Genomic DNA, 10,574 nt, shown 5'->3' with positions numbered 1-10,574 from the left:
ACACACACACACACACACACACACACACACACACACCTTCGCGTCCCAGGACGAAGGAGGGGAGACCTCCGCTGGCAGCACAGGGAAGGTGAACCTGCCCGGACAAGGGCTAACAGCCCTGGCCGTTCAGCTTGTCCTTCTGCACCTTCAGCCCGCCCCTCACGAGACGAAGGCATCTCTTACTCGGCCAGGCCCAGGATGGTCTCCCTCTTGTACTGGCCGTCCGCAGTGAAGCGCTGCACGTCCACACCCTTCCGAAGGCCCTGCAGGACCTGAGCCTGCGTGAAGTCCAGCAGGCGCTCGTTGTAGTGGTGCAGACGCTCGCTCAGCGAGGTGAGGTCCTCGGGCCAGGCTTCATGTGCGTGGCGTGTCACGTGCCTGGTGACCATCGTGATTAGCTCTTTAGGCTCCGCCTGCGAGTGACAATAACAAGACGATGACCAAGCGGGGGCACTGGCGGGGTGGTGCGCGCGGAAGCGGCTTCTGCCCTCCTGGTCTCTCCTGTCACCCTGACACTGTAGCCACGTAGAAAGCGATATATTCTTGCTTTCACAACTATGCCAGCCGACGTCAGATCTGCACCCTCATCACCTGCTCATGTATGATAAATAACTCACGCACTCACCACTGCTGCCCTGGATAAATTTTCTGTGCCCAACTAAGTGTTCTCACTAACAAAGCTACAGTTCAATAATCCCACTACATGTGTCCAGACAGCCGAGGAGAAGACTGTTTTCTCCAGGGATAAATTAGGGGGAAGCCCATCTCTGCACCTCAAATCATAAACACTTCTTGTTGCATAAGGAAGCATCCAACCAATTTTTATTCTGCTCAAATTGGGGCTCTGTGGGATATTGCTCTGTGATTCCTAGCAGTTTCTCTAACAACAATAAAATTATTCAAACAGAACAAAACCCAGAATACAACAGCTGAAAGGGAAGGAAAACAAGTGATTAACTGGCCACGTTTATATTAAATTTGGTCTGGGTGTCAACAAAGACACAGCAGCTTAGCTGTGATCTTGAAATTTCTTAACAGGGAATCTAATCCTGGAACAAAATTAACTCAATCACTCCCAATTTCTGGGAAGACATGGTACATATTTTAATGTAAGCAAATTAGGGAAAAATTCAAGAATCTACTTTTGGTTCTCAGAAATGTGCCTAATTATAGCAAGCTGTCAGCATTTCTAATGTATGAGCCATTATTCTGAGCTACAGAGGAGATCTGTCACTGTCGAGTCTGCATTACCAAGCCCAGCCTGACATTCCCTCTCTTGATCCTATTAAGAACAATCTGGAAGTACTGATAAAAACCAATTACCAGAATCTTGGATTCTGGCAGGTGGATTTAAGAAAAAGTCACCCTTACTAAGCTTAATTATTTCCCTTACCTTTATGCATAAATCCTACCTTGAAAACCCACATACATGTGTCTCAAGTCAAATGACCTGGTGTGAGAAGTGACATGCCAAAGTAACCTCTGAGACCATCTTTTATTCACTCAGTAAATATCTGGTGTGCACCTATTATGCACCAGGTAAGGTACGATGTGGTGCTGTCCAGTAAGAGTGACAAGCAAGTGGACACTGATGAAACGGTGGGGACCAAGGACACACAGGCGCACTGGGAACACAGGTGTGGAGATCTGAGCAAGTGCCAACAAGTCTTCTTGGAAGAGTTGATATCTAGGCTAACTACTCAGGTTTCTGTAGCAGAGAAACCAGCAAAAACCAGGGAGGTAAATTCCATGTAGTAAAGCGAGCACGGGCTTAGGTTGGGTGGCTACGCCCTGTTGGAAAGATGGCATGAATAAAGCAACCACAGAGGGATCTGCAAGTCAGCTGCCTATGGCATATGGGAGGCGGCTGGTGGTTCCTGGCAATGGATTCAGGCAAAGAAGACCCACACCTCAGGTCTCAGTACCTCTAGAGGTGGCACCGAACCCAGCTCCCTTTCTGTCAACATCTGCTACTCAAGTCTTGACAGGTGGTGCCTGACCCACTCCCGTGGGCTCAAGTGGCTCTGATGTGAGCTGGCATAGGGAGGCTGCTCGTGGGCTGGGCGGCCCATCTACACCTGCTCTGCACCCTGTGTGCCATGCCTCATCTGCGAGCCCAGCCAAAGCGAGAACAGGAGCAAACATCCAATGGTCAGGATGGTCTGGTGGTGAGAGAGTCCTGTCAGCATTCTTTCCACAGAGCTCCTCACAGCCACCTCTACGTGCCACCACCAAGATAAAGAGGAAGAACTTAGCTCCTGTGCTCAGGACAGATAAATGCCGGGCTAGTTACTTCCTATCTCTGGTTCTTCGTTTACAAAGGGTCAGTAGGCACACTTTGGTTTGTTGTAAGGTATAAACAAGGGGTCTTAAAGTACTCCTATTTTCTGTTATTATATGAAAGCAAATTGGGTGAGGATTTTCTCTCAAGGAATTAAAACTAGCGGTTGACAAAAACATGCACATCAACTAATCACACAAAGCATCTGACATAAGCCCATACTAGAATCACAAATCAAAAGGCTGGGAACTCCACAGAGGAACCGTTAATCCCCTCCAGGACTCTCCTGGGGCTTGATTTCTTCAGATGGAAAACAGAGGAGCATCAGCAGATGATCACCTTTCAAGGACTAAAATCCTATGAATGTGTACAGATTCAGTCACCAAAATAGAATAAATCCTTGTACATCCCTCCAGGTGTGGGATCGGCTGTTCTACATCTCACTCATCTACGCCTCACTTTGTTATTTCAGCCAAACAATGTTAGCAGAGTTACACATAGCTTAAAGAACTTTAATCTCCTTTATTGAGAAATTGTCTAGCTTCTCTGTGAAAAAAAAAAAATGTATTTCATAGTCTTTGTATGAAAAAGTCCTTGTTCACCTTCCTAAAACATTTAGGGGCGAATATAACATCTGAGTCCCCAGCGTGTGATGGGCCCTGTGCTACGCACGCATCAAAGAGCTGCCTTTTAATATTAATGACAATTAATACTAGTGGCTAGTGGGACAAGCGACTAGTAGCATCTGCTTTTCAGATGCATAAGGGCCTGAGTCCCCGACTAAGGCCATTTGGGGTGACAGAGCAGGGTCGGCTCCCCAAGAACCATCCTTTCTATTGGGGATGCAGAAAGGGGTATCCCTTAGTATGGCAGGATCTTGAGACCACGGTACACACAGGACCACCAAGTGTAAATAAATAAAAGTTGGCATCAGTCTTCTGGGACAGAGGAATAGTGGATATATTGCCGGCACTCTGTTTCATAGCCACATCGGCCTTTTTTTTTTTTAAACAAATAATCTCTTACTCTTGCTCTTTTTATACATATACATGTGTGTTTGTGTGTGTGTGTGCATGTGTGTGTGTGTGTGTACATGTAACTCCAAAGATAAGTGTTCAACTGGATATCAGATTTGGGTTATAGTTGTTCCATCCTTTTTCCACCTCCAATGCTAGAGCTTTAGAACAGATCAAATTCAGAATACCATTTTCTGTTCACTCCCTTGACATAAACACATCACTTGTTAAAATTCTGCGCTGATAAAGTGGTACATAAGGTCATTCGAGTAATTCCTCCATGGTAAGCTGCAAAGGGCCTTCAGGTTTACGGGTCATCAAACATTTGTTAAGTGTCTAGGAGGATTGTAAATTTATCAATTTATGGTATAAAACAACACTAATGAAAAGTGACAAATCAATTGCAAAGGCCTCCAAGAAAAACGAAAATTAGGAGGAAAAAAATAGGAGCTGACATCGAAGAACCCAGATTACTGACAATTCTCTCCTGAGCTCCAGGTTTTTCACGATTGAAATTGAAGCAATTTCCGTATAGAGTCCTCACCAAGATGCCGGCAGGAGCAGGGAAGCACGTGCTGCAAGTTCTCGTTCTCTGCGCAAAGGGTTTCTTATCACTGCAACTACTCTCTATCCTCCTAAGGATTTTTACTGGCCATGAAAATTTCCAGTCAGACCTAATGACACTCTTCCCCAGGGTTATCACAATTTTTCTCAAAGTATTCCAAAGCACCCTCCTCACCCCCACACTTCATTCAGATATTCTTCCCTGACCCCACAAGTGAACCATGTTAAGTCTGTAGCGCAGACGTGGGTGTTCCACGTGTCCCTCACACCCCCCAGCGCCGCTCCAGGGTGTCAGGTACAACTGCACGGCCTGTGGCCACGGCCCCACAGAGAGGACCGTCCATGTGGCTTCCCACTCTCCCTCTCCAGGCAATGCTCCTTGGCAAGTTTTAAATAGCTGGTGTATTTCCCCTTCAGGCTGTGACTTGCTTAAGATGAGTTTCTACTCAGTATTTTCAATAAAAAAAAAAATGAAACTGTACTAAAACAACCCATATTTTAGAAATTGGCTATCATGAAGTTTTGGACTTCATCCCCTGCTGGGTTAGCTTCCCTAGCATATAAAACTAAAGGACATGTTTCCATTTTTAACTAATCTTATCTTCTGAAGCTTTTAAAAGAACACTAAAAAAAAAAAAAAATCACACGCTAAGATGCACTTACAGTAATTATTAGAGCAAGATGCAAGTGAAAAAAAATCAAGAAAAAACAATGGGCAGAGTCTACTCACACGTGTAGATTGTCACACACGTATGTAGATCCGTAACCTATTTCTGGGAGGAAACACTGACTGCTTATTGTATACAATTTTCACCATGTGAACTTTAGCCCTGTATGCAACAGCAAAGTTAACCAGGGCAGATACTAGAAGAGAAAATTTCCACCGACCATTTGCCAAGCACCATGACACGTTCGTCCCTGTCCCAAAGTTCCGTAGCAGCTGACGGAGCAGCCTCCAGCACTCTGCGCTCACGAGAGGCGGAGCACAGGGCGTGCAGTCACACTCTGGAACCTTCATACTGAGATGTGAAACAAGAGGGAGACCCCACCTCAGCCTGCCAGTCACACAAAAATTTCCAAGTGATGCTAAGGATCCAACTTCTGGGGGGCAATCGAGTTATCATACGGCCAATGCTTTTGATGCAGGCAAGCTTTACTGTGTTTCAACATACCTGGAGTTTTGGAGCAAATTTTTTGGGCCTTGTGTACGAGGAGTAAGGGGCCCGGGGGTGGGCTGGTGTCAACGTGCCTAGAGCACTCTTTGCCAGCCATTCAACTGAACATGGCAAGAAAGACATTAAATACATCATTTCAGAAATAGCTGTGCCATACTTCACCTATATAATCACTTCATTTGATCAACCTGTAACACAGTATGTCACTGCTCAATTATTTCACATAAAAGCAAACAAGAGAGTGCAAATCAAGGAGCCATCCAAAATGCTACTAAAGTAAAGCCAAGCCTTAGTGTTGTCACTGAGAAACTAACAAGCTTAAAGAAAGGTTTTCTAAGCTTGATCATAAGTAAGCAGAATATACTTCCATGTTTTCTCTGAGTACTGCTCCAAATCCCTGACTTAAAAATAAAGACAAACAGGCTGGTGGTGCAATGGTTAGATGGTTAGGATGCAACACTACAGGCTGTAGCCACTTCAGTGCGAGTTGGATCTCCGGCCCCAGAGGCGACCCACAGGGCAAGGCAGACCCCTCCTGACATGCCCGCTGCTCCCCTCAGCAGTGGACTTCGTCGATCTGCCTGTTCTGCTCCCCACTCTGTCTCTGCTGAGTCCTCTCACCCCTGTACCTCTGGCACCCCAGTTCTGTATGCATAAATAAATCTTTAAAAAAAAGAGAGAGAAAGAAAGAAAAGGTAAGAGCTGTTAGTCGCCGGCAACACACTCTGGATATAAAGCAAATGAGCCCCCCAGAGGGATAAACCCATGTCTTACCTCTTTTCGAAACACCCTAGCTCTGCTTATCAAACAAGTGGGGACCATGAGGACTCACCCTGTATAGAGGATGGCACTTGTCGCTGAAGCACGGAGCCAGCCGGGCATAGATCTGTAGGCTGTAGTAATAGGCAGCCAGCTGGAGAGACAGAGCAGAGTGGGCCTGCTTCTCAAAGCACCTGTTAGCATCCAGCACCTAGACGGGAACATGGCACAGTGAGCGGGGCTGTGAGGAAACCACCACCACCACGCATGGATCGGCATGCGTTTAGTCAATACTGCACAGTTTGGGTCCAGGTTCCCATCCTGTCAACTCATGCTCAACTTAACATGACTACATTACAATTCAGAAGACACTTAGGGACGAGCCCGAGCATGTAAATGTGGCTTTAAGTATCAACGTCTCGGCTCACACTGTAGAAATTAGTCTCTGGATACTGACCAGAGTGCTTGCAACCCCCAAGAACACCATTAAGGGAAGTGGATCATCTAATAAACAATTTGCTGGTGAGAATCCTCGGAGCAGTTTTCAGTTTGTGTTGCGGCATCCAGCTTACCTGCGGCAAGGCAAGGAGATACGCCAGGGCCAAGGTCATGTCATGGGGGAGGGCGTCGCTTGCTAGCTGCAACAGGACTGAGGGACGGGAAAAGGAAGACAGGCAGAGTTACTAAGTGCAGGCTTTTAGCTCTGTGGGAGTCAGCGCTATTGCCCCAAGGACCCACGTTGTTCCCCTCACGCTGGCTCACACTTGCCTCCCCCACCTCTCCCGCTCCTGCCGTGAGAACCACGCTGGAGGCTTCTGCGGGGCCTTCGCCTCCAGCCTGCTGCACCCAGCTGCCCCCGCTGCCCACGGCCCCCGGGTCAGCAGTTTCTACGCAGCCGTGAGCATACACTCCTTCCCTTACCGGCAGCCACCTCCGCGGGCGGCTACCTTGCCCTTTGCCAAGCAGCCCCGCAGTTTAGAGCGGCGGCTTAACCGACACTTACAAATCTATCTCTAGCCTACAAAACCAAGCGGAATGACACAGCGCGAAGGAAACCATCTTCAGAAGCTGAGTTCTGGGGTCAAAGCTCAGCTCCACCACCCTTCCACAAAGCGTGGCTGAGTAACGGAGCGCGGAGTGCCCTGGGCATCCGGGAGGCCACGCTGCAGCGAGCCGCCCCTGACGACGACCTCGGCAGCGGGCCGCAGACTCTCCAATGCGGTGGGCGGAGCCGTAAGTACGGGCCAGTGCAGATGCCAAACCAGTCACAAAATACTCTTGATTTTCAGAGCACTGAGGAGTTATGTGAAGCACAGGGGAAGGAAGCACTGAGTAACCGCCCTCACCCCAATCTACACCATGGGGGAACCAATGACACGCTACAGTGAGGCCAGGTTGGACTTCTAACATGATGGATGTGGGTTTTCCCGTTACTAACCGCCACAGCAGTAACAGAGGCGATTATTTCCCGTCCAGATAAATCATAATTATCAATGAGTGAATGGCCGCGTTTAGGCATCTGGACGGGTTCAGAAGGCAAAGTCACACTCCATCACCTGACGAGCTCCTGCTCTCCACCCTCACTGCTGCTCAGCGTCGCCCTCCACCACCTCTCTCCGGGGAGTCAGCAAAAGAGTATTTAAAACAATGCAAAACTCTTTTCCAGTTGCCCAGCACACAAACAAATCCTCTCCACCTAGAGGGAAATGTTCTTGAGGCCTCTCCATTCCAACAAACTCAGCTCCCCCTTTCCTTTAGTTTGAGAAACTATGTAAGGCCGGGGTCCACTCCGGTGCACCCCGTACTAACACTCTTTCCTCAAGCCCCTGAGACCAGGCTCCACACCCCCCGGGATCTCGGTCCGACCCCCTGCGGCACCCAGCACTGCTAGCCAGCCCCTCCTCGGGCCTGGGGTCCTGGGCCCCCAGCGTCTGCCCTAACTGCACGCGGCACCAGGCCCCTCGTCCTCCCTGACTGCGTGGTGTGGGCACCAGGCTGCTCGCCGCTGTCACTGAGCCCACGTCACCCTGTCACCCTGGGGACTCAACTGGATGCGTTTCAAGCATTTGCAACTGCCTGCTGGGTACTCCCACGGTCCCCGGCTAAATATTCTTTACCCAGCTTCTTCATGTCTCTGGAAATAGCACAGAATTCTCCCAGCAAAGCAAACAAAATCCCAGAGACCTCTGGTCTTCACGTTCTCCTCTCACCGACACTCAGGTACCCGTTCCCTCCGAAGGATTCACCACACGCTTCCCGTGTTCATGGCCACAGACTCAGCTTTGTCTCGCATTGTTTAAAACCTGAACTCCTCCAGCAACTCCCAACTCAAATTCCTTCGGTCCTTTTCTTTTCATTTTGTCTTAACACAGCGGCTCCCATGAACTCCAGTCAAACATGCAGCGTTGCCACTTTCCATCGTACTCACACACACCCCCATTCGGTGGCCTCCCGTGTCCCCAATGAATGAAGCTACATTTCTTCATTGCCACCCAAAGTCTCCAGAAACAGAAGCCCACCTTCACTGGTGGCGGCCACTGCAGTGTCCCCGCTCTGTCCACCAGTGTACCAGCCTGCCCTGAGAGGACTCCCAGCTCACCCCACCTGTGTCCAAGCCATTCCTTCCATACCACTATTGGCACTATCATCATTATACACCGAAAACGCCTGTGGTTTCACGATCTGCTCTGATGAGCTGTGTTCTGCATAAATTAGCCTACATACCACAAAAATCCCACAAAGGAGACATCACCTTGTTTTCGCATAGGCTTACAAAGTTAATACAGAACATTTCAACGCAGAAAGACAGTTAACCTGTAAAGAGAGAGTTCTGAGCTAACGTTCACGTTCTCCCTGAGTCTAATGCTGAAGTCCTTGTTCCAGTGAGACGGTCACTGGGGATGGCCAGGGAGGGACCAGGGTTACATGAGTCTGGGCAGTGAGCCCCTCATGACGGGGCAAGTGCTGTTTGGGAAGAGACACCAGAAATCTTTGGAGCATTCTTGTTCTTTCTTCTGCCACATGCAAGCAAGGAGGCAGCCAGCAAGGTCAAGAGGAGGCCCCTACCAGTAGCTGACCAGCATCCTGAATGTTGACTTCCAGTCTCCAAACTGTCCACACAAATTTGTGGTGAAGTAATGCAGCCGATGGTATTTTGTTCTGGCCGCCCAAACTCGCCAACACAGACAGCAAACAGATTCAAGGTAAGATAAATATCAGAACCAGCCAGGCAATGGACAGTCCTCTGCCATTACAAGCATCGAATAAATGTCCTCTTTCTCGAGTACATGACTACAGTTCCAGCAGCAGAGTTACCTGGCCAACCACACCCCACACTGCACTTCTCACGTCCAGGCCCTCAGCAGCTGCCATGACATCGCCAAATGCTCACATCAAGCCAGATCCTCAGCAGCATTTCCACCAGGACTGCCACCGGGCTCCACTGCCCACCCCCGAACGGCCGTTTGCCCATTTCTCCAGAGGTTTCTTGACACCTTCTTCCAGGAGCCAGGATAAGGAGCCTTAAGTTGGGGGTTGTCGGACCACTCGACAGGGTAAGGCTCCCTCAGGTGAACTGACTCTTCAGAACAGTTCCAGGAAAAGGGCACCATTTCTCCTTCCTTCTTGGGGAGCCCCACTTTCATCAATGAACCCCAGCGAACCCCAGTTCTTTGGTGACGGGGCTCTCTTATTGGTACAGCCCACAAGCAGGTGAAAACGAAAAACTCAGGGAAAAGCATCTCAGTGTGCACTGAAGGCGGGAGAGGCTGGGGCAGGCGGCACAGGAGGGCAGGCACCACCTGCAAGGCCTCAAGGCCCCATTCCGACAGCTTCCCTCTGAGGATAAATGCCCTCCCGCTCCATGCCAGAAAAGCTGACATCGTAAAGAACCAGAGCCCTGGAAACCCACAATGGCGGGGAAGAGAGAGGGGTCCTTACCCACACGCGCGTGCTCTTTGGCCGAGCCAGTCTGCCCAGAAGGAGTCGCCTAGGAGGGCGACTGGAGACCCAAGAACACTCATGGCCACTTTTATAGCAGCCAAATGCCGGGAAGGCCCGTGGATTCCTCACAGGGGCCAGTGATGGGACCGCCAGGCCATGTGACACCGCTCTGGCCCCAGGCAGACCCCCTGCTGGCACTGGCCACTGAATGGCGAAGGCTGTCCCTTGGCATTTTACACAGAAAACATGCACTGGAGCACCATCTGCTCACTGCACCGAGCAATTCTAAAAACAGGCAAAAGAAATCCACAGCAAGAGAAACATCAGCACAGGTTCCAAGATCAGAACCAGGGCCGGAGAAGGCTGGGTGCAGGGGCTCCCTGTGAGGACAGCTTTGTCCCCCACACAGGTGTCAAGTCCACTCAGGTGGGGACTCAGAAAAGCTATGGGATTTCTCTTTGTTTGCAAATGTCTCAGGATAAAGGTAATAAATATTATTAACCCCAGTTAAAGACATGGGCAGCACAGGGCCCGGGCAGAGGAGACCCACAGGCAACTCGGAAATGCTCAGACCTAAGTCGAAGTGCTGGGCAGACGGAGGTGGGGGGTGGCGAGGCGCTCACCCCCAGACAGTTCAGTGCGATCTGCAGCGACTTTGGGCATTCGCAGCAGAATTTAAATTCTCAGTACAATGGAAAAATTCCTTAAAAAACACTGGGGAAGGTGGGCCCTCCCTGGTGGCGAAGCATGTTAAAGCACTGCACTAAGAAGCTTAAACCACTTCCGCAGGAGTTCGATCCCCGCCTGCCCCGGAGGTGACCACATGGCGCGGCAGAC

At 49.7% G+C, this 10,574-nt stretch overlaps 1 protein-coding gene across 1 annotated transcript in view; it reads right to left on the bottom strand.

Annotated features, from left to right (window-relative positions):
* The window catches only part of NBAS (neuroblastoma amplified sequence), a 227,094-nt gene that overhangs the window by 65,856 nt on the left and 150,664 nt on the right, over positions 1-10,574 (bottom strand). The window contains exons 39-41 of the mRNA XM_004686434.2: positions 6,368-6,444; positions 5,869-6,006; positions 184-413 (exon numbers count right to left, since the gene is read on the bottom strand). Of these exons, the coding sequence (XP_004686491.1) occupies positions 184-413; positions 5,869-6,006; positions 6,368-6,444 (445 nt within the window). The remainder of the gene's footprint in view (positions 1-183; positions 414-5,868; positions 6,007-6,367; positions 6,445-10,574) is intronic.

Source organism: Condylura cristata, unplaced genomic scaffold (genome assembly GCF_000260355.1).
Source record: "Condylura cristata isolate star-nosed mole 26May11 unplaced genomic scaffold, ConCri1.0 scaffold00020, whole genome shotgun sequence".
NCBI lineage: Eukaryota > Metazoa > Chordata > Mammalia > Eulipotyphla > Talpidae > Condylura > Condylura cristata.
Note: the sequence above shows the minus strand (reverse complement) of the source record. Positions and strands in the feature narration are given on the sequence as shown.